Raw genomic sequence first — 27,549 nt, 5'->3', positions numbered from 1 at the left:
CAGAGACTAGATCTCTGAGAGTGCAAGGCCAGCCAGGTTTACTTAGTGAGACCCTTTCTCAAGCCCCTCCCCCAAAAAGGAAGAATGGAGAATGGTGGGTGGCTGTGGGGGACAGGGAAGGGTGGAGAGGGGAGGCTTGGAGTTAGTGTTTGATGGCTTCAGAGTTTCAGCTGAAGAAGAGGGAAGGTTCTGTGAGATGGTCAGAGTTAACTGCACAACCCCATAACTGCACGGATGTCAGAAAAACTATGTCTACATTAACGGTTACCACGGTAAATCTTACACATCTGTACTTTAACCAGAGTGGAGAGGAGCTTGGGAGTCAAGTGGGACACTGCTGAGCAGTTATTGCCACAGGCTTTCCCTGAGACACAAAAACAGAAGAGAAGCTTTAGGCAAGTAAGGTTCTGGGGACACTGGCAGTCTCTTGTACTCTGATCCCACCCAGCATTTCTGGGGATACCTAAGAACAAACCCCAAATCCCATTGTACTGTGCGCAGCCCAAACCCCCAACCTTCATGGGAACAGAGAAGTGGGGCCTCAGAAAGACAATAATTAGATAATACAACGAAAGCTTAAACTTCCAAGTTAATTCTGGGGCATCATTTATAAAAGTTAACAGGGCATATTTAATTTAGGAATTGGCTCACATCCTTCTCCTTACAGCTCAAACCTCATAAATGAAATATACTGGATCATTGCCCAGCACGGAAATAAAAGTTATGAATAATGTTTCTATCTCAATCATTGTCAGCGCTTTAATATTCCTAATTACTTTAAAAAGCTAGATATTCAACATAGCAAAACTTCTTTCCCCTTTTTATCTCCACTCGTGAGCCTCGTGCAATTTAATAAGGGCCAGTCTGTTGTCCTTATCCAGAATAAACTGATGTTCCATTCTTTCATGCTTGGTTATTATATGGGACACTGGTTTATGGCTAAGCATGTGGCCACTCCATTTTCCCGTATAGCTTGGCTGAAGAGCTCAATCAATCCTTAAAGTGAGCCTGTCCTCCTCCCTCCTATACAGAACAGAAAGAAATTAGTGACGGCCTTGAAGAAATTAGTCAGTGGGGTTGTAAGTCTCTAAAAGCATGGAGAGCCCCCATCCCTGCCTCAAAGCCAGATTCGTCCCCTCGAGGACTGTCAAAATGATTAATCCTTCGATCCCTTGGCAGCTGCAAAAGGCAGGGCAGGGGCAGGTACCAGATGAAGGATATTTACATCCTTCACTGACACTTCCGGGAATTTATCCCCAGAAGAAATTGGTCCTCAGAGGGGAGGAGGGAGAGGCAGGTGCAAGAAGAATGGTTCTGACATTTTCACCCAGGACCCCAGGCCCTTCTTCACACATACATAATCTCAAGGTTTTGAAAAATTCCCCAAAATATTCTTGGAATGTCTGTGCCAAAATTTGCATAGAGGGAAATCTTCAGGGAAGTGGCTTGTGGTGGCTGCCTTTATGCCGCTGGCTATGATCAGTCACTGGCCACTTAGAAACAGCACTATTTCACCCAGGGGACTGCAGACCAGGGCACATACATCACACATGATGGAGTTGCCAAGAGCTTGCTCATGTGCTCTCTCTCCTCTCCCTCTCCCTCCCCCCTCCCTCCCTCTCCCTTCCCCCTCCCTCCCTCTCCCTTCCCCCTCCCTCCCTTCCCCTCCATCCCTCCTACTCCCCACCTCATTCAAGAAAGTTTCATGTAGCCCAGGCTAGTTTTGAACTCACTACGTATCCAAGGATGGCCTTGAATTCCTGGTCCATCTGCCTTCACCTCCCCAGTGCCAGGATTAAAGGCATTTGCTGCCTCGTATTGTTTATGTACACACTTCAATTTTCTATTTCACTTTATTCTGTGTGCCTGTGTGTGTGGGTGTGCATGAGTATATGCATGCATATAGTGGTCAGAAGACAACGTGTAAGAGTTGATTCTCTCCTACTGCATGGATTCTGGGGGTCAGACTCGGGTTGTCAGGCTTGGCAGTGAACAGCCGTACCCACTGAACCATGTCATTGGCTCCTCATACACACTTCTAGAACAAAGAGTTGTCTGTGTGTGGCTCAGCTGCTCTGGGTAGGCTTCAAAGACTACACCCTGGGCATGGGAGGCCCTGCCAGAGAGCCAACTTCAGGTTCATGCAATTTTCCTCCTCAAAGGTGGTCAGGTTCCTCTGCTCTGAATTCTGGAGTTCTCATCAACTATAGGTCAAAGGATTCCTTAGGATATATGTCAGCTTTGGGGTATATGTGTTAAAGTGTCAACCAATAGCATATTGGAAGGGATTTTTTTTTTTTTTTTTTTTTTTTTTTTTTTTTTTTTTTTTGAGTATCATGTATACCAGGCTGGCCTCAGACTCACTATGTAGCCAAGGATGACCTTCCTGTCTCTACCTCTGGAGTGATGGGGTCAGAGACGTTAGCCAACATGCCCAGTTCACACAGCTAGGGATAAATACATGGTAATAAGTGCTAGGCAAGCATTCTGTCATCTGAGTTCCAGCCCAGATTCATCTTGTACTTCCTAAACTGTGAAAAATTCCAAGTTTTATATCTAACAGGCCCAAAGGATCTAGTAACAGGGAAGGATCAGAAACAACCTAAATGCTCACCAGACAAGCCTACTGAAATACACTTAAACCACAGGATGGAAGTCTAGACAGCCATTAAACATTTAAAGGAGATTAATGCCTATTGACAAGGAAGTGGGTGTTCAACTTGGGACTGAATTAAAAGAGCCAGGTTCGGGTGAGCACACACATACAGGTTCCAGGTTCATCACTGCATGTAAATGTCAGGGAGCTGCCACAGTTTCTACCTTTCAAAGGCTGGAACAGGTGAATTTGGGCTGTGACCCAGAGTCTATGCTCTTGGTAAACTTTGATTTTTCTTTTTAACGTGAACAGGTACAACTTAAAAATTAATGGGGGAAATTTTCTGAACCAAGCAAGCCCAGTGTTTCCAATTGAAGACAGCCTGAAGCATTCCCAACTCATGTTCAGACCCCTCCTGAGCTCTCCAGGAACTCATTCCGCACCTGGAGAGCCACCCCTCCCCATGTTCTGCAGAGCAGGCAGATGGGTGTCCAGCAACACAAGCAGGCTCTAACTCTTACATCAAATCTGATCATAATTTGTGTTTCCCGGCTGGTTCCTCTCCTGACATGTCTTGGGGGTCAAAGCTTATACACAGACTCTTCCTTCTCCTGAGAGCAACTATATTTTCATATTGAAAGCCTATTTCAGGAGTGGGAGAGACAGCTCCCATTGGTTACAAACATTTGCCACTCTTCCCAGGAACCCAGGGTTTTACTTAGATCTGGTTTCATCATGTACTAGTTATCTGTGTCAATGAGTGTTTCTCATAGCCCCTCTGTGCTGTGTCTTTTCCATCTGCAAAATAGGCCCAATAATTCCTCAGTGCATGGGTGCTCTGAGGATGAAATAAGAAGACAAGAAAGTGTCCAGTGGGTGGTCAAGTGCAATCGATGGCAGACCGATAGTAGCAAGGCTGTTCTCTTTCAACACCAGTCACTACAAGCCTGTCGTTAATATGCTTGGTTATAGGAATGATAATTTAAGGGGAAAGAAAGGCCACAGGCTACAGAAAAAAAATGGGGAGGCAATCCAAGTGATGTTGCATAAGATCTCTCAGAGAAGAAAGGCTGGAGAGGAGATCAATGGCTGTCCTATAGTAACGGAAAAGCTGAGCCGTAGGAAAAGGCCCCCTGTTTCTTCTACATAACCTCAATGGTTATTACCTTCTGATCTGGGGTGGCTTGCTCCATATCCATAGCCTATGGCCTTGTCCAATGAATTCCTTGGGAGATATTCAAAGCATGCCAAGAAAAAGATCACGGCAATCTGTCAGCCTGCTCTAGTCTTCACTGTGAGCAAGAACTCACCAGTAGAAAGCAGAGACATATTTCCAATAGGGAGAATGGAGGATTTCCTAATAGTCAAAATGAGCTTGCACAAGATGGAGTGAGTTTCCTGTCTCAGGAAGGATTCAAGCCAAGGTTGGAATGCCCTCAGCCTGACACTCACACATCCAATGTTTTGAAGTGAGAATCTATGAATTCCTTTAATTGTATGCTGCTTTCCCTCCATATGAGCTAGGGCTATTATGGACAGGGTAGAAAGTAGCCCACAGCTTCTTGTGCTGAACTGCTCTTCTCCCTGCTGGTGGCATTGTTTTAAGACTTAGCAAAAGCTTTAGGGGGTGGAAACTAGTTGGAGAAAGTAGGTGACAAGGACTGAGTCTTTGGTGGGTGGGTATCTTGTCCTTGGCATCTTTCCTTCCTATCTGTCTGTCTGTCTTTCGTAAAGTAAAGGATCTTTTCCATATACTCTTACCACCATGATATTTGATCAAGCAACTGTGGACTGAACTCTCTGAAACTGTGAGCTGAAATATACCCATCCTCTCAGATTGTTTCTCTTGGGTATTTCTTCACAGCAACAATAGAACGGACTCATCTAGAACCCCCATCTCTTAGGACTTTCTTTGGCTAGGGTAGGATATGCCTTTGAGTAGATCTGAAGGAGCAGGTGAGACAATAGTCACTCAGAGATGTTGGCCCTCAGCTTGAGAGGAAGATTTAGAGGACAGGGGCTTTTTGGGGGGTTTTGTTTTACATATTTAATTGTTCTTTTACTTATTCCATTTATATCCCACTCACTGCCCCCTCCCAGGCACCCCTTCCCACAATCCTTTCCCCATACCCCCTTCCCTTCTCCTCTGAGCAAATGGGGACCTCCTGGGTATACCCCTACCCTGGTACATCAAGTCTCTATGAGGCTAGACACATCCTCTTCCACTGAGGCAGACAAGGCAGCCTAGCTAGTGGAATACATCCCACTTACAGGCAACAGCTTTTGGGATACCCCCCCCCCCCCGCCGGCAAAGTTGTTCAGGATCCACATGAAAACCAAACTGCAAATCTGCTACATATGAGTGGGGAGGCCTAGGTCCAGTTCGAGTATGCTCTTTGATTGGTGGTTCAGTTTCTGAGAGCCCCAAGAGTACAGGTTAGTTGACTCTGTTGGTCTTCCTGTGGGGTTCCTAATCTCCTTCAGGGCCCACAAGCCATATAATGGAATACTATTCAGCTGTTCAAAACAAAGACATTATGAATTTTGATGGCAAATGGATGAAACTTGAGAATATCATCCTGAGTGAGGTGACCCAGTCCCAAAAGGATATGCATGGTATGTACTCATTTATAAGCAGACATTATCCATAAAATACAGGATACCCATGCTACATTCCACAAACCCAAAGGAGCTAAGCAAGAAGACCCAAGTGAGGATGCTTGAATCTCTAAGGTTTCACAATGGCCACAGCCTCTATGGGATAGGGGACATAGGGGTAGCTCCCAAAGACGCACAAGCAGTGGGGCTTAGAGCTATAATGAGTTAGCCTAAGTATATTTTCACCCCATGTCACCAACTGCCCTAACTCAAAACAGGAAGAAAATGAGGTTCTACTACCATTTAAAGCCTCTGAAAAGCCAACAGAACCACAGCATTAAACAGCCATTGACTGGTTAGAATGTACCTGTGGAAGGAGGTTATCTGAGGCTATTGGAAGAAGAGGAAGTGTAGGAGGATTCAGCTGTACCCTTAGCAGCAAATTTCTTAAGCTTCGGCTGATACATACATATATCCCCTAGGGTACACAATAAAGATAATGTACCATGCTGGTATGGGTCACTGGTCATCAAAGGTGAGGCTGCCTCCTAACCAGGCAGGTTTCTCTGAGCTGTGGGAATTCTCCATGCACAAAGACATAGGAACCCAGTGTCCTGCCCCTAGGGGTGTCTGTCCCCTTCTACTGCAGGAAACATAAAGATATCCTGGTAACCACCAGCCTCACATAGCAGCCCCTTGCACACCCATGGACACCCATGAAACTGAGTCTCTGGTCCAGCAAAACCAAGGACCAGGCCTAATGACCACCTGGATCTATACACAGGTACTCACAACATCCTATGTTCATCCCAACTCTCAAAGACCATTTATGAAAAGCAAACTGTACAGGTGACCCCACAACTTTCTACATTTTCAACCTTCACAGACCCCGTAAACCTCCCCATTCCCTTTGACCCCAATGAATGTTGTCACTCACTAACTGCAACTGGCTTCTTTCTGAAATCCCTAGCCATCCCCATCTGAAGAAAATCTTGCATATGCCACCACCCCCTCCCATGTCAGAACCCAAAGCCCCAGACTCACCGCTGGAACAGTCAGGGCCGCCCCATCCAGGTTCACAGTGGCAGGTATCAGGGGAGACGCAGCGGCCATGCATACATTCCTCTGTGCACAGAGCTGAGGGCGTGGGAGGGAAGAAAAGCAGACAATGAGAGCCAGCCATCTGGGCTCAGAGCAGAACCCACTTTGTCAGGGGTCCCCGGTGCTAAGGATGCTCCAGACGTGTCCTTTGCTTGGTGGATAAACACCAATTTTAATATAACCCAAGTTGTTTAACTCTGAAATATGTGTGACAAGAGGGCATTGTGTCTGCCCCAGCCTCACTTCTTAAAATGAAACCCCAGCCTGAGACAGGGCAGTCTTGGCTTTTTAGTAATATCTCCTTCAGGGGCTGGACATGTAGCTCAGTTGACAGAGAACTCCCAGCATCTCATAAGCCGTGCTTGGTATCACACTAATCCCAGCACTCAGGTGGTGGAGGAAGGAAGATCAAGAGCTTAGGGTCACCCTCAGCTACATGGTAAGTTGGAAGTTAATCGTGGACTACATGACTTGTAAAGCAGAGTCTCTTTCAGACTGACTGTGGTGATACACACTTGTGAGCCCAGGACTCAGGAGTTTAAGGTGAGGGAATCAAGATGAATGTGAGGCTACATAGAGAAACCCTGTCTCAAAGAAATCGAAAGACAAACAGAGACAAAGGGAGACAGAGAGACAGAGACAGAAGAGAAAAAAAAGTAAAAAGAAAAGTGGTGGTAGAATGGTAGGGGGTGGGGCTGGAGAGATGGCTCAGTGGTTAAGAGCACTGGCTCCTCTTCCAGAGGTCCTGAGTTCAATTCTTAGCATCCACATCTGGCAACTCACAACCACTTTGTAACTCCAGTTTAGGGAGAATCCAATGTCTTCTTCCGGCCTGCACTGGCATTCATACACATACAACATATACTATATAGATAGACATAAACATATGTGATTAAAGGCAAAATAAGTCTAAAAATATAAAAACTTTGGTGTTTGATTTATGGAGCCTGTAGACAGCTAGAGAGCCCCTCGTCACACTCCGAAACTCCTGCCACATTCGCTCAGCAAACCTGCCCCCTCCATCTTCTGCTGGCTCCAAATTCTCCCCAGTAAAGCCCCTCATGTAACAAGCAGCCTGGCAAGAGCAGACACTGTTTCCCCCACCTTCCTGCCCCCCTCCTCAAACATCCCTATTTTGGGGTTCTCAAATGTCAGCAAATCTGCAAAGTATACAAATGCTGAGGGGAAAAGCAACAGCTAATTATAAGAAAGTAATTAAGAGAGACATCCACGATGATGATAATTGTAATTAGAAAGTGCCTGGCAATTTCTTATCACGAAGTCAAATGCTACAGCCCCGGAGCCGCTAGGCTAGGCAGTGAGCAAAGTTTCCGTCCACCGCGCTGGCACTGAGGAGCACTATTGACAGCTTGTGTGAGGAAGGGAGATTACTGCTCTCTCCTTTCGATAGAATCCACATTTTCCAAGGTCACCCTTTGCTCCCCAAGAGATCTGCCCCACCACCTAATCCATCAGCCAAGAATTACAGAAAAACCCCCAAGAGCTACCCCCAGTAATTTTGCAAGCTCAGGAAATCAGCAGCTATCATCAACCCTGTCAATCTTCCAGGTGGGCTTGAGATAAAGGGTTTTTACTCTGAAAGCGAGAATCCATCTTGCTGTCTGTTTCTGGCCCAGGTTGAAGAGCGGGTAGCTTTCTATGGTGAGTCTAAAATGACTACCACTGACCCACCTGCCTGGCCTCACTGCCTTCTGGTGTGACAACAGGCCATGTTATGGTTGGGTACAGGGTCTTTTAGCCCCCTCTTAATTCAGATGCTGTCCCTGGAGCTACTGTTTCTATAAGTATTGCCTTAGCTCTGGTCTAGGTCCCCAAGCGGGGAGACACCAGGTCAGAGTCCTTTATCAGCCAGCTCCTACATGATCTAAACAAGAGGCTTTGAAGAAATGCCCTGGTTTGTGCTAAGGATATGTACAGCCCCAGGACTGGAGATCCCTCCGAATGGCTCCCCCAGCTCCCTGACAAGGAAACCAGACTTATTCTGGATCTTGAGACTGACTTCACTTAGAGCCACAGAGACTTGTTCATTGGGTACCACCAAGACCCTAGCCAGTCACTGCTATGTCAACCCTTTCTAAATGGGTTTCAAATGGGTCTATGTACCTGGAACACACAGAAAAGCAGGTGCCCATCTCTTCCTCTCCAATTTATATAAGCCCCTTGGAACCTGGCAGCTTCCAATGCTGAGCTTGCTGCTGTCTCTCCTCTGTCACTATACCTGTAGGCTGAGGACCCTGTGAGATGTACAGCTGGGCCTGCTTAAATCACAGTTTGTCAGTTTAGTAAGGGTAATGCCAAATATTTGCTTCCCTGAGTACAGAAAGCCTAAACTTTGACCCTGGAGTCTCTGCTGAGGTCATGGGAGTCTTTTATAAATTCTAAACCTGCAGGGTGTCAGGTATGGAAGACACCTTAGAGAAAAGAGAACATCATACTCAGCCCCTTTATTGTATGCATGGAGGAACTGAGGCTCTAGGACCTATTATCTCAGACAGTCAGGAAATCAGAATGAGCTTCCTGGAGACAGAGGCCATTAAAGGTAAGAGGAAGGTGTGCTCAGACTGTGAGCTCTTATTTTATTCAGACTCAGCATCTCCCTATCCTGCTAAGGAGCAGGAACATAAGGACCAAGACACAGCACGGGGTGAGGTGGAGTTGGTGAGAATGGAAGACAGGCCAGAGAGTTTCCACATCTAAGCAACCTGCACAGGAAGAGTCTTTGACCCCTGGAAGGGGGAAAGAGGGGAGAGCAAGGGCTCAGCCAGTTTCCCATCTGCCTTCCTATCTCTGCAGATCCCAGAGACCTGGGACACTTGTCTAAACCCTGCACCCTCTCCTTGAGCAGCAGGATTGGCCTTTGGGTATTCTAAGCGCTGCACTGCTTTCTCCTCTGGTCCCGTCCAGAGCCCTGGAGACCCAGAGCACAGGTTGTCAAGCACCACCCCACATATTGCAGCCACAACCCTAGCTTAGCCATGTTTAGAACATTGGTGTCCAACCCACACATGTAGAGCAGTCACTCCCATGTCTCAGACCCACTCACAGGGATGTGGCCAGGATCCCTATGTTCCCTCTAGACCTCACTGTCCCCTCTCTTCCTCATTGTCCTGATGCTGTGCCCACACTGTCTGCTTGTTAAAAACCTCAATCCATTCATATTTCATAGGTGTTGTTTAGACAGATGTTTGAATCCTGAAATATTGATGACAAACACCTGGGGCTGGGATTGCTAGATCTGACATTTGGGTTACTGTTTGAACACCTGGGGAAAGAGGAGAGCCATCTGAAGGTTAGTGAAGTTAAGATGCCATGAACCCCTGGGTCTGGGTCTGGGTGTGAGTGTGGGTCTAGGTCTGAGGCTGGGTCTGGTCTGGGTGTGGGTCTGGAGTTAGGACTGGGCAGCCTAACTCCAACCCTAGAACTCCAAGTGAGCCAGTGATAAGCATCCCCTCCACAGACACCTGGGACCCACACAGTGCCTGTCTCTAAAGTAACAGGTTCCTTTTTTGACTTCTGGCACCATATAGCTGACCCTCTGGAGGGACTGGGTTAGGATCCTGCCAGCCCTCACTCCTTCTGTTTGGCTCCTGCAGTTTTCCAGGAGGCTTTAGTCAAGTTTTTTTTTTTCTCTCTCTCTCTCTCCACTGCATGTCTATGTGCTCATGTGCAGGGATCACTGTGCACTCGATGAGACCAGCCTTGTATCAAGGGGAGTGGGCAGCACGCCCCCCAGCCCTAGAAAAAAATCTGAACTTCTCCCTCAGCCCCCTCTCATTGCCCCCTAGTCCAATCTTGCTTCTAGCATCTGCCCACCTCCAGGCATGCTAAGACCACTGTTGCTGAGAAGCAGGCTGGTAGAGTTAGAGCTCATAGTGTATATGCACAGTCATCCGCACACATGCGCGCACACACACACAGAGTTACCCTCACTCCCATCCTTCCTTGTGGTCCATGGTAAGTGGTCTGCAGGGGTCTGCTAGCAGATCCCTGGTGAGAAAGAGTGACATAAAAGTTTAAATCAGAGATTTGTCAACTATTATTACTCCACCACTACCATAAGCAAATGACCCTCTTCCATTCCTCAATCTACCCACCTCATAGCTCTTGAAAAGATTAAATGAAATGTTTTGGGGGCTGTCAGGATGGCTCAGTGGATAAAGGCACAAACCTGATGTAAGTTTAATCCCTAGAACCCATGTGGTGAAAGAAGAGAACCAACTCCCGCAAATGGAGCTCTGATCTCCGCAAATGTGCTGTGGAAAGTTCATGCTCCTTCCCTATCCCACCCCAGTAAATAAATAACTGTAATACATAAATAAACACTTAGATTAACACTCCACAAATAGTTTCTAAAACCAAGAGCTTTTGACTGCTGAAACCTCTTCATACTCCCACAACATTCTCTCTCTCTCTCTCTCTCTCTCTCTCTCTCTCTCTCTCTCTCTCTCTCTGTGTGTGTGTGTGTGTGTGTGTGTGTGTGAGAGAGAGAGAGAGAGAGAGACAGAGACAGAGAGAGACAGAGACAGAGACAGAGACAAAGAGATAGAGTGAGACATACACAGAGACAGAGAGAGAGAGAGAGAGAGAGAGAGAGAGAGAGAGAGAGAGAGAGAGAGAGAGAAGAGAGGATCCTCTCATATGACTGTGCATAAACACTATGAGATCTGAACCCCTCACATTCCCACGGTCATTTTATACACAGCATCTTCACATACACCAGTGGGTATATACTATGGGATCTGGGCTTAATATCTAAGACAAGTAACTTCTGTTACCATATTTTCAATTCCTGTATGCTACCATTTTCTGATTACCTACTATATGCTGGGCCTATAGGGGCCTACTTTTACGAAGTATATCATCTTGTGCTCCATGGTTTTATGTCAACTTGACACAAGCCCAAGTCATCAGAGAGGAGGGAACCTCAATTAAGAAAATGCCTCTATAAAAATCAGGCTGTAGGCAAGCCTGTAGGGCATTTTCTTAATTAGTGATTGATGGAGGAGGGCCCAGACCATTGTGAGTGGTGCCATCCCTGGGCTGGCACCACCAGGTTCTATAAGAAAGCAGGCTGATTAAGTCATGGGGAGCAAGCCAGTAAGTAGCACCCCTCCGTGGCCTCTGCCTCAGCTCCTGCCTCCAGGTTCCTACCCTGCTTGAGTCCCTATCCTGACTTCCTTGGATGAGAAATGATGTGAAAGAATAAGTCAAATATATGCTTTCTTCCCCAAGCTGCTTTTCGTCATGGTGTTTCATCAGAGCAATATTACCCCAAACTAAGGCAAAATCAACCAAAGGCTGACCCAGCATGCTTTGGGAAGTTTCACTATCACACAATTTTCTCAAATGCTAACCTCAGGGAGATCCCTTCTGAGGTTTCCAGCCCCTGGAGATATAGGCTATGTACTGACTGGTTTTGTATCAACGTGACACAAGCTGGAGTTATCACAGAGAAACAAGCCTCAGTTGAGATCCAGCTGTAAGGCATTTTCTCAACTCGTGATCAAGGGGGAGGGCCCAGCCCATTGTGGGTGGTGCCATCCCTGGGCTGGTAGATCTGGGTTCTATACGAAAGCAAGCTGAGCAAGCCAGGGGAAGAAAGCCAGTAAACAACATCCCTCCATGGGCTCTGCATCAGTTCTAGCTTCCTGACCTGCTTGAGTTCCAGTCCTCACTTCCTTTGGTGATGAACAACAATATGGAAGTGTAAGCTGAATAAACCCTTTCCTCCCCAACTTGCTTCTTGTTCATGATGTTTGTACAGGTATAGAAACCCTGACTAAGACAGGCTGCTTCCTAAGTTTTGGTAAGCCCTCACAAAGCAGATGCTCAGTGTCTGTGGGTCCTACACTCTTCTGGCCCAGCAGAGTTCAGTGTAGCATGTGCAGGGAGCTCAGCCACAGAACAAGCTCACAGGGCAGTCATCCAGTCTCTGAGTTGTCCCTTGGCTCAACACGGACTAGCCCTCAGGCTGCCTTCCTCCCCAAGTTGCTTTTGTTATGGTGGCTGGAAAAGACTGTGGTGTGGGCTATAGAGTAGGTGACAGGGGACAACTGCCCCTATGCCAGAGACACTAAGCCTTTTATCCTCCTCAGCCCTGGGTCTTCAACTTTAAATCATAGAGGAGCGCTCTACAAAGTCTGAAGGCAGACTCTGTGGACAACCACACCAGTTGTCCCCCTGCCCCAGGTGATACCTAGACAGGTGCATCCACTTCTCTACCTCCTCTTGCTTCCCATTCCTTAAGTTTGGTAACACTTTTCTCTTGACATCACAGTGAGCTTCTTTCTTTCCTTCCTCTGCAAACAGCACTGGCTGACCTGCTGCCTATGTTTGTAAATAAAGTTTTATTGGCACACAGGCTCATCCATTCATTTCCACATCTCCATATGTGCTTTTGAACAGTAAGGACAGTGTAGAGAAGTTCTCCAAAGACAAATGGTCAGTTAAGCCCAGAACATTGGATCCCAGACATTGTATGTGGGAATGGCCCCTGCTGTTGGAGGTCCCTGATTGGAGGAAAGTGGACTACAGACAGTTAAGGCTCCTTCCTCTTTCTCTGTTCTATCATGAACTATATCCCCAGTATGACCAGACAATAAGACAAGTCCAAAGGACATATAGAAAATCTGAAAGGAAGTCAGTCTAGCTTTGGTCCACCCAAGGGAACCAAGGAGACCCAGCCAGGCAGCAAAATTTGCAGCAGTCACTGAACTGACCTAATACTCTATTTAGCCCTGCTATCCTCTCCTGGGACCAGAGACAAGTAACATGGAAGAGTCATTGAAGGCTTGTGCTGTGATCAATGGCATGAGTCACTGTAGTGAGTGTGACAGGAAGTGAAGTTGTGCAAGCAGTCCTTCCACTCCGCCAGGTACGAAGCCTACCCTGCCCAAATCCTGGGATCTGATCCTCTGCAAGTAGAAAATGCCCATGAGAGGTCCTGATAACCTGCGCATCTGGCTAGGAAGAGAGTGTATTGGGTTCCCATTTCTTGTCTTCTTTTCCTCCTCCTGCCTTTTTAGACATTTTTGTCCCAACCACCCCTCCCCTACCTACATCTCTACTACAGTCTGTCAGTGACACAGGCCCCTCACCTGCAAATTAGGATTATGCTGTGCCTTCCGGAAAATCAAGACTACAAGCCAGTGTTGACCCCGTGGGAATGTGTCCACCCCTTCTTACACTCCTCTCCTTCCCTGAGCCCAGGGATGATCCATGGACAACATCCCAGGCCTCCTCATCCTCTAGCCTCTGGGTAGGTTCGGCCCATGGGAACAACAGCAAGAGACAGGAAGGAAGGAAGGTTGCACCACAGGTCTAAGGTCTGGGGGAATCCTCAGGCCTGAGGGATGGCAGTGAGCCTCTAAGAGATGCTATGCCGTTTCTTATATGGATAGAAACTTTTCGTTCCCTGCCTATGTTTGTTTATTCTTCTGAGATGAACTCTGTATACTCTGGACTGACCTCAAACTCACTATTCTGCATCTACTTCCCAAATGTTGGGATTACAGTGCACCCCATCACACCTAGTTTACATAGTGCTGGAGGCTAGAACCCAGGATGCAGCATACAGCAGGCAAGCACTCTACCATGAGCTACTTCTGCTACCCTCTCCTTGACTTTATAAAAGCAATCACGTTATCATTAAACTCTCCCCAGTGATCCTCTTCATTAAACCCTCTGTCTCTTGCTGGAAGCCTATGGTGCAGAGCCATGCCAAGGTCTGAGCCCACACATGTGCATGATGCTAAATGGCTGCTCTTTTCCATATGCCACCTACCCACCTGGGTCTCGGGTGGAGAGAAACAAGCAACAGTGACAGACCTGGTGCTGACTTGTAAGAATTTAGGTGAAGCTCCTCCAGACCCCCATTCCCTGTATGAAATATGAAATGAAGGGGTCGGGAGTATGACCCACTGCTGCCCCTCTGGCTTTGGGTGCACAGGGCTATAGTGCAGCAGCTTTTGGTTTGGGGGACAATTCTAATGAAGCTTGAGGGGAGCAAAGAGATACCTTAGTAGAGGACCTGAGTTTGAACCTGAGAACATATATAAATAAGGGCAGATATGATGGTGCATGTGTATAATCCCAATGCTGTGGAGGCTGGTCCCTCAGGCCCACTCACCAGCAGCCTTGCCTATTGGTGAGCTCTAGCCTAGTGAGAGGGTATGTAAACGAAAAGAAGGGTAGACAATGCCTGAGGAACCACATTCAAAGTTGTTCTATGGCTTTCATGCACATGTGTAAGTGTATACACACATGTACACACACACAACTCCACTTAGTGTATGGGGGGGTACAAATATGTAAGTACACACATACAAAGAGCAGCTTGGTGTGGGGCCACTGTGCTTTAGGGGGCAGACAGCAGCTGGAGTGGCAGTCTTTGGGAAGAAGGAGCTTGCACAGGCAACTGGGTCCCAGGATGAGAGCTTGGTGCCAAGCAAATACTGAAGACAGACTTGGGGTCTCCTCAGTAGACAAGCTATGGGGACAACGTTGGCCCTCATGGTGAAGAGCCCCTTGAATCAATTCTCCATCCTATTAGCATTCCACCTGAGATGACCCATGAGTCCCCAAGGTGCTCATGGTAATATATCTTGCTTGGCTGCTTGCAAACGGTCTAACTAGTTAATGAAACTATAAAATTCCCTCACATGAAAGGTCAAAACAAATAAAGACAACTTCCATGCTACCTGGCCCCATGCCTAGTGAGGGCTAGAAAAGCCCTAGTGTCCAGACACAGGGTGGCCTCAGGATTCCATGGCACATGGCTTATGGGGCTTCCCATAACCTCTCTTTCCCCTGTGCCCCAAGGCACATTGATCAACCCAACATTAGCATTCCTGGCAGGAGCCACAGACCAGGTTGTCATTGGATTCTGCTTAGAAACAAAATGACCTCCATTCAAGTGGGCCTAAGTGCCAATTCTGAGGAGACATGCTTAGCATGAATGATTCTGCCATAGCCAAGGTCACATACCCCTATATGACATGTAGGTATGTCTGTGGAGAGGGACATAGGCATCTCCAGGGGGCTTCTGAAACAATCTGTAGATGAGTTTCACCCAGTCCTTTATGATCACTATCCCTGAGTTCCCTCCTCGGCCAAGGAGAGCCAAGTCAGCTGGCTCTTTTCAGCACATCTAGACCTGGCTTTGGGTGGCTGTGGCCATGTTTGTCTCCAGGAGATGAACAGTCAAGTTTAGGGAAGTAGCAGCTCCCCTGCAGTGCTGGAAGGGTCTGAAGGGCACAAACCCCTCCTGAAATGGAGATCTGGGGTTGAAAGTTCCACCCCATTGTTGTCCTTAACTTTTTCAAAATTTACTTTTAATAACCATTCAGTAAGTGTCAGGATAGCAAACATGAATCAGCGGCAGTGGTACAACCTAGCAGAGACAGCCGCTCAGCCAAGTCAGCAAAAGTCAGCAGGAGTGATTAGGGCCAGCAGAGACACCAGAAGTTCTTTGCCATGCCTCTCTCAATGAAATGAAGATCAGCAAAGACCAGGAAGCATTTCAAAGCTAGCTATGCAAGCCTGCTGTCACTGTCTGTTGGTCCTATCTATACTCCCTCCAAACATCATGTGTCTTCCCACCGGTCTTTCTTGCCTCACCACCTGAGTCTGTCTTAGCAAAACTCCACGTGAATCTGTATCAGCTGACATCACTCTATCAGTTGGCCTGAGTCTGAGGAAAAAGCAAGAAGCCACCAGAACACCACCAGAAGTTTTTTGGTGAGTTTCTCTCTATGGAGTCACGATAAATGGAGCTCAGCAAGGCATTGTAAAGTGAAGCAACACATGTGTGTCATGAGCAAAGAATCCTTCATCATGCATCCTTTCACGTACTTGAGCTTTAGCAAAACATTCTCTCACCTGTGTCTGCTTCAGCTAAATGTCCTTTGACATAACTGACTTTTTAAAGAGACCTGAAGTTTCCACTTCATCCCACCTCACCTGCCATTGTTTGAGCAGGACCCAGAATCTCATCCTCCTTTCCATGATACCCTGGCTGACTGATGTTGTGTAATGTTATGTATTCACCTCTGGGTTCCTGGTCTGCTCATTAGCTGCTCAGCTCCTTCCTGCTTTATCTGTAATGCAGGAGCATTAATTACTGCAGAGACCCAAAGAGCACCTACAGCCGGAGCTTACAGCTGTGCTCTTTCACCGCCTTGCTACTGTTCTCAATATTCCTCTTCTCAGAACTGGGTAGAGGACCTGAGACATCATAGACTCATTGTGGCACTTTCAGCTCAGAAAATGATTATAAAACCCAAGTTAGGGCCAGGAAGAATTCCTCAATAGTAGACACAGGAAGGGAGAGACAACATTAGCTCAGAGAACTAGGCTTATGGGGATGGGGGTGGAGGAAGCTGCAGTCTGGATCAGCTCACTGTGAACAACAACCCACCAAGAGAAACAGTGTGTACAGCCCCTTTCTCTTCTGACTCTCAGAGAACAGAATATAAGAAGGCCATGACCCAGCTACCCAAATCTATCTCTCACGGGAACCCAGGGTTGTACAGTGTGAATAAGGAGTGTGTTGTAAATGTGTCTACCTGTCATGTTCTCTTTACTACCACCTCCTCCAGGAAGTTCCTCATGACTACATAATCCAACCTTGCCCCAAACTAGGTCTGGTTCCCTCCCTGTTATCTAGCACATGGCTGGCCTCATAGACTACAGCACTCATTTCTCCATTCTCCTTACTGAGCTCACACCAACCCCACTAAGGCAAGAAAGAATTCCCTGTTTAATATCTCAGTGTTCCAGCATGGAAACAGACAAGAGAGAAGCAGAGTCAACACAAACTGGACCCCTGCCCTTCCTGATCTATGACCTACTCTCCTATGTGGGCCATACCAGTCCACTTGAGAGTGAATTTATAACTCAGCTAAAATGCCTGGCTATGCTTAAGCCCAGCTCCATTGCAGGGTGGCAAAGGGTGTTTGTTTGTTTGTTTGTTTTACTCATTTGTGTGGATTGATGTTAAAGTGATACATGATTGGACAGTGGAGAGGCAGAGAAAAGGTAGGAAAACAGAAAAGGGGGCAGAAAGAGAAGAAATCAAGATGGAGCTGGAGAAAGCAGACCTGGATCCTGGTGGCCGTAATTGGCGATAGGTAGATATGAATATTCTTAAGAGATTTTATAGGTCTTTTTATCTATATAGAAGGGCAGTTTGTGTCTTTGTCTATTGGATGTAACCTTATTGTGTAAAGGGTTTGTGGGTTGAGAATTTAATATATAAACCTACCATGAAAAGCTACCAGGATTTAGAATCATTTTTGTGCCAGGCGGTGGAGTAAAGAAACAGGACAGGGCGGTTGTATCCACCCGGGACAGAAGCAGCAGGGCAGGTGGAATGAACCGTCTGGGAAAGGAATCATGTGGAGAGTGGGGCTTTCGGACCACGTGACAGAGTCTGTGCGCTTGGCTCCACACTAGAGTGGCATCCACAGAGTGAGACCTCGGGGGCTAATAAAACTATAAATCCTTCTTTTTAATATTTACTAAAACATATTTGTTTGTCTTTCTGGGTTTTTTGTTTGTTTGTTTGTTTGTTTGTTTGTTTGTTTGTGAGACAAAATCTCGAGCGATCCAGGCTGGCCTCCACTTACTATGCTGCTGAAGATGATTTTGAACTTCTGATTCTCCTGCCTGTACCTCCTGGGCATTGTGATTACAGCTTGTGCCACCAATCCCGCCCTTGCAGTACTGAGGATGGATGAGATCCAGGGCCTCCGGAATGCTAGGCAAGCACTCTACCAACTTAGCTACATCTCAGACCTGAAAAATGCTTCTTAGAAAAATGCCAGTGACTGCAAGCTGGCACAGACTGTCTTGTCACAGCCAAACCCAATGAGAAGACAAGCCCCTGTTCCCATACTAGAGCCCTGGGGAGCCATCTATCCTCAGACACCAGCTGATAATACCCCCCACACCCCTACCCGCATCAGGGGACTTTCCTCACATCTCTACCAATCACCCTAAGATATTAGCCTGACTTGCTTCAAACATGGCTTAACAGAGAGAAACGGTTTACCAATTAAAATTGCCACCTGTCAGAACGCTATCAGGTTTCTGCATACAGCAAGCCTGCCAACCACAGGGCCTGATAAAAGCCATGGCGTGGCAGTCAGCAACCTCCGTGGGTGCAGAAGGCCTAGGCTCTGCTCCTGGCAGCCCAAGCCTTCCCCCGATTTGTAGAGGATTTTCACAGTTGAGCTGCTCCAACCCCCACCCTGTGTCCCTGCAAGGAGCAACAGCTTTCAACTTGTTAATGGCATTGGAACATACGGCCTGAGTCAGCAACCCCCAGCACACGACCCAAGGAGAGTTTTTTCTAGGTCTTTTTTCCCTATTTGACAGATGCCAGATTTTCTCCAAAAAGACACATTCCAACTGATTGATTTTTTTTTCTTTAGGAAATTGATCCTCGCCACCTACGAGGCAAGCAAAGCATGAGGCTTGTCAAGTATTTTCCTTTCTTTCTTTTCTTTTTCAACACTGATTTTTTTTTTAAGTTCTGTTTCTCTCTTAAAACTTAGCCTTTCTTAAAGAAGCTGGTCTCCTTGTGGTTTAAGTGACAGGGTCCCCAAAGAGGTGGTGATGGAGGATGGATAGATGGTCCAGTGTGCAGTTCCTGTGTCTCCTGCGTTCCATCAGACAGATCCCTAGCAGAGGAGACTGGGCCAGCATGCAGCTGTCAGTTGAACAGACTTGGGTGGGAGTCCCTGTCCCTCTCCCTGACAGGCTTTATAACCCTGAGCAATTAAAATGACCCATGTCACAAAGCCCCTGGGGCCTATCTGTAAAGCACTGAGCAACCCAAGGGCTGTGAGGGCAAAACAATATGAAGCCTACATACAGTTTGGCTGGAGGCCCTGGCTCAGAAATCTTAGCTCAAGACACTACCACTGGTTTTAGAAGAGGCAGCATGAGTTTAACCCTCAAATCTGAATTTGATTCTCAGAACCTATGTAAAAGAATGGGTATAGAGACAGGTCTTTAACACTAGATCTATGAAAGGAGGCAGAGATGGGCATGTCCCTGGGGCTCACTAACCAAGCCAGCCTAAGTAAATCATGGGACACTGTCTCAAAAATAAGGTAGAAACAGATTGAGGAAGACAACTGAGGTTGACCTCTGGCCTCTGCACACACCCCCACACTTGTGTGATCATATATGCACAAACATAAAAGTACATACAAGGAAAATTATAGACATGCTGAGCTCAGAGACTTCTGAAGACACTCAGAAGCATCTTTTCAGAGAACCAGATAATGACCTCACCTCTTCTACTTCATTAGACATTAGCATGTGTAGCTTCTTTCCTACACCCAGTGCCAAATTCCATCTCCAGCTCTGTCAGCAGCAAACGACTGCTTTGCTCCATCCTCAATCAGCTGCAATCATATCCTCAAGTGAAAATGGTTCTTTTCAGTTCCTAGGCCTTTGCACCAACTAGCATCTCTTCTGAATATGACTGACGGAGGTCTCACTTCAAATGTCACCCACTTTGGGAAGCAGTCCTTGGATAGCCTCAGTAGGTTAGGTAGTCCTGAGGTGCATTTTAGCACCTTTCCCACCCTTCCTGATCACATGATACTGGTCACATGATACTGCTTGGCTTTTGACTGGAACAATGATAGTCTTTTACTCTCAGTGCCACATCCTGGGGTCCGGCACAGCACGAGCACTGAACAGCTTCGTAAACAGCTGTTGGATATTTGATGGAATGAATCCACATTATCCCAAATACTCTGGACAGCTCCGATTTACTAGAAAGCTCCTCGCTTCACTGCACAAAAATCTGCCTTCTCAGAGCTTTCCTGCAGTGTTGCCAAGCTTGCCCTTCCCTGCCTCAGGCTCCAGGTCCCTTCTGACTCCACCTGACCAGCCTCCCAGAGTCTCCCGGACCTGAAGGAGGCCCTTGACAGACTGGTAGGAAGCACAGTTCCCAGCAGGTATGACCAGGATGTGTGGTACCTACCTAGAGAACCATCCTCCCTTTGACATTCATCTTTTTCCTGGACCTTCTCTGAGGCCATCACCCCATCTGGGTCAAAGGCCACTGAGGATTTAGAAACTCAATACCCATTGCATCCTCCACAGCAAGCAGCCGATGGTCTGGCTGGTTTTAAATCTCATTCCTATGAGATGCAAAGTCAGGGGCTGTTTGGCCATATGGGAACCCTAATAAGTTCCCTCAACTTTCTGGGAGTGATTTCAAGACCGTGTCATCAAACCACGGTCCTCTCACAGTGTTGACTGTCAGGAGTGTTCCACCTTCCAGGAGCTTCTATGTCACTAAAAAGATCCCTCTCTGCCCTGACCTCCTTTTGCTGCCCTGGCCTATGAGTCAGAGGCCTCTGCCTACAAATTGATTATTTAAGTATTATTTAAAATAATGCTTAAAGTCTATTAGCATGTTATCCAACTTCTAAGTAGTAAAGACAGTAACGACCGAGGGCTGTATGTTGACTCAGAGGTGGAGAGACTCTCCCCATCACAGACTCTCTGACAACCTAAGCTTGAAAGATAAATGGAGAAAAGAAGATGCTGGCAGCCCTAATGGGTCAGCATAAAGCACCAGAGTAGGTTTGTGGAAGCTAAGCAGAGAAACAGCTGGGTGAAAGGTCTGAGAACCTCTCCCACATACTCATACTATGTCTCCTGGGGGAGAAGCTCAGCTTCAATGCACTTGAACTTGATCATGTGACTGGATTCAAGGCCATGTGCCATAGCACTGGTGACAACAACAGGAGCCTGGATACAACTAACCATCCATCCACAAGAAAAAGGTGAAACCACACACACACACACACACACACACACACACACACACACACACACACCACAGTAGGAAAATAGTCACTAGGGCATCAATGCAGTTAAGTCTAGGAAGCTGGGCCAGAGTGGCAAAGATCAGAATAGTACCCTCTGTGAGAAATTACAAAGCAAGGATATGCATGTCCTTAAACACACCTCAAACGTCTCTGCAAAGACCACACAGCCAGTAAATACCTCCAGGAGAGTGTTGTGAGTGTTCACCTGCTTCCGCACATCCTGAGTCAGGAGAACATGTTACACATGTAGAAAACAAAGCCTACTGAAACTAAAAGACAAAATAGTCTTCAGAAAGAGTCTGTGGCCACCCACAGGAGACTTCGCTGGAAGAATCTATCAGCATCCACAAACTAACCCGTCCCGGTGATCATGTGTGACCGCACAGCACACTAAGGAATGGTAAGCTGGAAAGTTTGGAGAACTAACATTGACCTCTGCCTGCTGCTGAGTGGAGACCCCAGAAGTCACCTCCCTACAGTGATCAGGTTTCCATTACACCGAGCTTTGAATGGCAGCGGGTTCTCCAGGGGTTCCAAAGTGCCTGAGGGAGGGTAAGGCAGTAGTAAAGGTTGGCAGCATTCATATCCCACAGGTCTCACCCAACACCCAATAAAACGGAGCTTCACAAACTCTCAGAATGACCTTTCCATCTGTGTCACACTGAGCAGGGCACTGAATGACTCAAATACAAGCCTTGAGCCTTCCTCTCGCTCACCCCAACTTTCTCAAAGTGATCCTGCCAAAGGCCTGCCTCCTTCCTTCTTCCCTGTCTGCAGCTCCCCATCTTCCATTCCGTCCCTGTCTTCTCTCGTTCCCTCTCTGATCTAAAATAGCCACAGGGTTTACACAGGGAATGGAAGGAATCCCGAAGATGTGTGAAGAAAGGAAGAAACAAAAAGAGATAGATGGAAGAGGGGGAGAGATGGACAGACTGAAGAAGGACAAACAGACTTGAGACTAGTTTTTGGAGTAGTTAGATACTAGTCATCTGGTGCCCTTTCTAATTTCTAAGTCTTGGAGTTATTTGTTTGTTTGAGACAGAGTACAATGTAGTACAGGTTAACCTTAATCTGTCTTTGCAGCCTAGTATGATCTTATGTGATTCTGTTCTCTCTCCTCCCTTTCTCCCTCCCTCCCTCTCTTCTGACACAGGGTCAGGGTCATCCATCTCCCATGCTGATCTTGAACTTGCTATGAAGTTGAGGATGATATTGAATTTATAATCCTCCCCTTTTTCATCAAGTGCTGGGATTACAGGCCCATGCCATCATACCTTGTTGTGCAATGATGGGGACTAAACCAAGCTCCAAGCATTAGGTAAGCATCTGACTGAGACACATCACCTGCCCACTGTCTTGACTTCTAAGGCCTATGTTTATCTCTTCCTCTGCTGCCCCCATTTCCCTTAAACAAGAAAAACAGATCTGTTATTCCTACTTTACTGACAAGGACATTGAGTCTCAAAGTCATGAGGGCACCACCTCTGGCAACTTTTCTCTCTGCCCACAACATCTGCAGTGTCCTCACGAATGCCACACACAGCACATTTTCACCAGTCATCACCTGCATATGGGGAGGGGGTGGGCCCTTATCTGGGCTCATCTGGACATCTAGAAAACATTCTGCCACCAGAAGACAAAGATCCCTGTCTGCTGCTCCTTTTGACCCTCTGGCCATGCAGAGTGGATGCCAAGCGGATGCTGGCTAGTTGCTGAGGAAGGTGACACAAAGCCATAGCAGGCAGCTGTGATGGGCTGGGGACCAAAGCCCGAGCTTGCAAGCTGTGCACTCAGAGAGCATCTGGCAGTGGTTGTGAGCCAGAAAGCCTGAAAAAGACAGGACTCATTTTCTCCCAGGGGATCAAACAATAAAGGAAAGGTGACTCCTAATTCAGCCCTTTAAACACATAAATAAGGTTGCCTCTGCCACCATATGTCCCAAGAACACTCATACAAGCACTCAACAGAACATTTCACTAGAGCAACAGGAACAGTATGCTGCCCAGAGTACATCTCAGGGGTTACCATGGAGCCCAAGAATCTTGGAAGCCAGGTCAGGCCTCATCCCTGAGATTTGTTCTTTCATACTCTGGGAGACACCCGGTGTCCAGAGCCCTGCTCCACATTCCTCTGGGACCAGAGCAGGAATCTGGCTGAATGGTCTTGGATACTCTTGGCTTCCCAGAAGCCAAAATAAGAGCAGCGACTCATTGCTTGCCACTGGCACACACAGTCTAACACGAGGGTGTCTTTGCAGATATTGTCAAGCATGTGGACTGGGGAGATGGCCCCGAGGATAAGTCACTTGCTGTAAAAGCATGCGCACTGGAATTTGGATTCCCCGGACCCGCATAAAATCCAGGCAGGCATGGCACCTGCCTATAGTCCCAGCAGTACTTGAAAGGCAGGGACGGGGCATTCCTAGAACAAACTAGCAAGCTAGACTGCCTGAAACTGGCCAGTGAGAGATTCTGTATAAAGTGGAGAGCAGTCAAGAAAGACACACAACTTCAATCTTTAATTTTGGAACTCCATATACATATGTAGAGTAAACACATGTGCGACCAACACATGTGAACAGGCATGCACACACACACACACACACACACACACACACACACACACACACACGTATGAGTCAAATACAATAAGTCTTAAAGTAACTGTCGAAGACTTGGGAGGCTGTGCTCAAAATTTGTTTTCACCACTTAGAAATTTGGAAATTAGCTAATTCCTAGAGTGACTCACTCTCTGTGGGTGCTTTTCCCTATGTGTGTAAAAACCAGCATCTGGCAATGCCTTGAAGGGAAAGGCTGTGTTGAACACAGCGGGTGGAGAGAAGATCACAGAGGGAGGAGGGGAAGAGTGTACGTCTCATTCATCAGCTGTCTCCTTCCTAACACTAGGGTCTGCAAAGGCCCCTTTCAACCATGAGCATCCATGATTTCCCATCTCTTCTCTGCTCCCTCTTGACTTGCAGCTCACAGGATCCTCTAGGAGAAGTCAGATGGGAATCCCAATTTGGAATAAGAAGCTGGTCTACCTTAGAGATCCATTATCTTCAGAGGGAGTTAGACATCAGCAGTTTTGTCTACCATAGGAATCCTATTCCACACAGGGAAGGGGTGATCCCTAAGGTGAGTGGTGGTTCCCCTCATTTGGCAGTTTCAGAGCTAATGTCACTGCCTGGATCAATGAAACATTCATAACCTCTGTTCCCAGGCCTTGTCTGTGTTTCTGTTGATTCTGCTGGGAATGCCAAGACCATGGGTTCTATTGTAGTGGAAACTCCATGGTATCTGCCTCACCTCACCTCATCTAACCCACCTATGCTGGTCCCTAAAATCTCCCAGGGGTTTTTATGCATGTGTGTGCATGTGTATGCATGTGTATCCATGAGTGTGTACTTGCACTCACATATCAGAAGACAGACCACACTAAGTATTATTCCATCCTTTAGGGGGAGCACAGGGTTTTATTGGCCTGAAACTCACCAAGCTAGGTTGATTGACAGGTGAGCCCCAGGGATCTGCTTGTCTCTTTCTCCCCAGCACTGATAGTACAAGTGTGCACCACCACAGTAGGCTTTTTTTTTTTTTTATTTAACACATGGGTTCTTAGTCATTGTTCTATTTCTGTGAAGAAACACTATAACCATGACAACTCAAAGCATTTAATCAGGGACTTGCTTACAGTTTCAGAGGGCCATTCTATTATCAGCATGGTGGGATGCATGACACTGGAGCAGTAGCTAAGAGCTACATCCTGCTCTGTAGGCAGAGAGAGAGACACTGGGCCTAGCATGGGTGTTTGAAACCTCAAAACCCATGCTCAGCAACATAGTTCTGCCAACAAAGTTACACCTCCTAATCCTTTTTGAACAGTTCCACTCCCTGGTGAAAATATGGAAGCCTGTGGAAGCCATTATTATTCAAACCACCACAGGTTCTGAGGATCAAACTTGGGTCCTTGTGCTTGCAAGGCAAGTACTTTGCCAATAGCTCCCCAGGTCCCATCTTCTAGTTTCTTAGTACACAGAACCTCTGCCCACCTCAGAACCTTTTCTCACTCAGTTCTGCTTCTCAGGTGAATTCTTATGATTCCAGCTTCATAGCCCTTCCCTTGCTCCCTCATATTCCCATCTGAGGGGGACCCCATGATTGGCTTGCTGAATGCCAGGTTCTTTTCCTGCATGGGACCCATCAAAAAATGTCATTCATGATTTGAAAATAACTCTGGAAGCATCTCAATCTGGGTAGCCAGATCCAAGGGGTAGAAAATGCATCTTACTTATCCATCCCTAAGGTCTAGAGCCAAGGCCCAGCAGTTACTCAGTATGTACCATCAGAATAAAGGCAAGTGAAGGCGAGGTGCAACTTTATGGGGGAGTGCTTGCCTAGCACATACAAGGCTTGAATTTGATTCTCCTGAACCTCAACAGCCAGACAGCCAGACTGGAACACACACACACACACACACACACACACACACACACACACGGGGGGGGGGTGCAGTGGAGTGAGATAGATATATCTGATAACTTAAGTATACTTGCTGAATGGATAACAGGTGTAATAATAATAATAATGTTAGGATACCAGCCAATAGACACCTTTCTTTTTCTGCCCTCTAGTCCTACAGAATCAAATGCAATACCTCACACATGATACAACAAAGGAAAAATCCATTCCTGCTGGACCCCACATACTACCCCGAGAGGTAACTAGGCAACAATCATCCTGCAGAGGACCTCCAAGGTGTTTTAGTGGTTTCCCCAGCATCATGCAGACATGAGTAAAAGTATGAGATTCAAAGCAGGGCTGCCATTTTTTGCTGTGATCAAGCTAGAACTGAACCCCTTCTTCTATTCAAGGGGAGGGAGGGACTGTGGGTGCCTAGGAATAATGTCATACTGGATTGTGAGCTCCCTAGATAAAAGAACATGCCTACTTTGTGAATTTCTGTCTCTCTAGCACTTAGCCCAGAGTCTGGTGCATAAGAGGCACTTGAAAATCAATTGTTAAGTCAATAAATAATATTTTAGCCTGAAAAAAGAAAGTGTTTTGGCAGAAAAAAGAGAGGGGGTTCTTTAAATATCCGAAGAGCTAGGCTTGGGAATGCTTGCCATACAAGTTTGAGGACCAATGTTCATATTCCCAGAACCCACATATAAGTAGATAGGTGGCCTGCCTTTGATACTAGCACATGAGAGACAGAGAAAGGAATCTCTGGGTTATCTAGACTAGAAGAATCAACAGGCTCCAGGTTCAGTGAGAGACCCTGACTCAGTAAATAAGGTAGAAGGGAGTCAAGAAAGACATCTGACATCACCCTCAGGCACACATCATTTTACACACACACACACACACACACACACACACACACACACACACACACATGCACGTCAGACAGACATCCACACCACCTACACACATGCACACATATGCAAAGTAAAAGAACACCTGCAGAGATATTACATGGAAGACACAGACTTGTTCTGGAACCAAAGTAAATGTTTCTCCTGAGTGCAGTCCAGACCTTCCTGTACTCCGTCCTTAGGAGACAGCAAGACCTCTGTCAAGCAGTGGAACCAAGCTGGGCCTGGACAGTCACCTCTGAAGCCATGAGTCTGTGTCTGTGGTTGCCCTTCTCACCCAGCGAACTTCCAAGGAAGCAATGATTCCCTTGGCATACTCAGATATCAGCACAACTATGGAAATCAAAGCAGAGCTACCATTTTCTGCTTGGATCAAACTAGATTTGTAGCCCTCCATGTGGCCAAGCTTGTCTATCAGGAATGTAAATAATGGCCCAGAGCCTTTGAGGAGATGTCACCATCTAGAGACAAATGCCCAGAGCTCTAACTCACTCTGAGGACAGGGGTTTTCTTGAGTTGGGAGCAGAGAAGGACCAGGACCCAGCTCACATCTTCTGATTTGCTGCCCAGCTGCATGTGCATGGGACCTGGAGACCTCAGCTCTACCTCATTTGTCTTTGGTTTTGGTTCTGCTGTTACAACTTTGAAAGAGTCAGAAGACCACATCTCCACCTTCACATGCGGCTTTCCATTGCCCAGTGTCCTCTGACATTCTCTCTTCCTTCACCCACAGCTTCACACCACCCACATATTCAGCCTAGGGTACTTGGACTGCTACCACACCCCAAGAGTTGTCTATCAAGTGTCCTCTCCTGGCATGCAGGAGCCTTTGCACAGAGGATAAAGGTGCAGAATGGTGTGAAAGAATGCCCCATCTAGCTACAAGTACACAGGGAGAGAGGTGGCCATCTTGGAAAATAGAACCAAGTCCCCTGAGCTTCTAAATAGCATCAGCTGATTCAGCTTCCTTTCCCATCCCTCCCTGCCACCCTTTGGTG

General features: G+C 46.9%; 1 protein-coding gene across 15 annotated transcripts in view; it reads right to left on the bottom strand.

The window, feature by feature from the left end:
- The window catches only part of MEGF11 (multiple EGF like domains 11), a gene marked incomplete at both ends in the record, with an annotated part of 202,161 nt that overhangs the window by 151,539 nt on the left and 23,073 nt on the right, over window positions 1-27,549 (bottom strand). For 14 of the 15 annotated variants that reach the window (XM_080929893.1, XM_080929900.1, XM_080929904.1 and 11 more), the window contains one exon: window positions 6,239-6,331. The exons of the other annotated variant lie outside the window; for it this stretch is intronic. In XM_080929893.1, the coding sequence (XP_080786019.1) occupies window positions 6,239-6,331 (93 nt within the window). The remainder of the gene's footprint in view (window positions 1-6,238; window positions 6,332-27,549) is intronic. 15 annotated transcript variants of the gene reach the window in all.

The sequence above is a fragment of the Micromys minutus genome, assembly GCF_963924665.1.
Source record: "Micromys minutus genome assembly, chromosome: 16".
In the NCBI taxonomy this organism is placed as follows: domain Eukaryota; kingdom Metazoa; phylum Chordata; class Mammalia; order Rodentia; family Muridae; genus Micromys; species Micromys minutus.
This window is presented reverse-complemented; position numbering and strand designations above follow the sequence as displayed.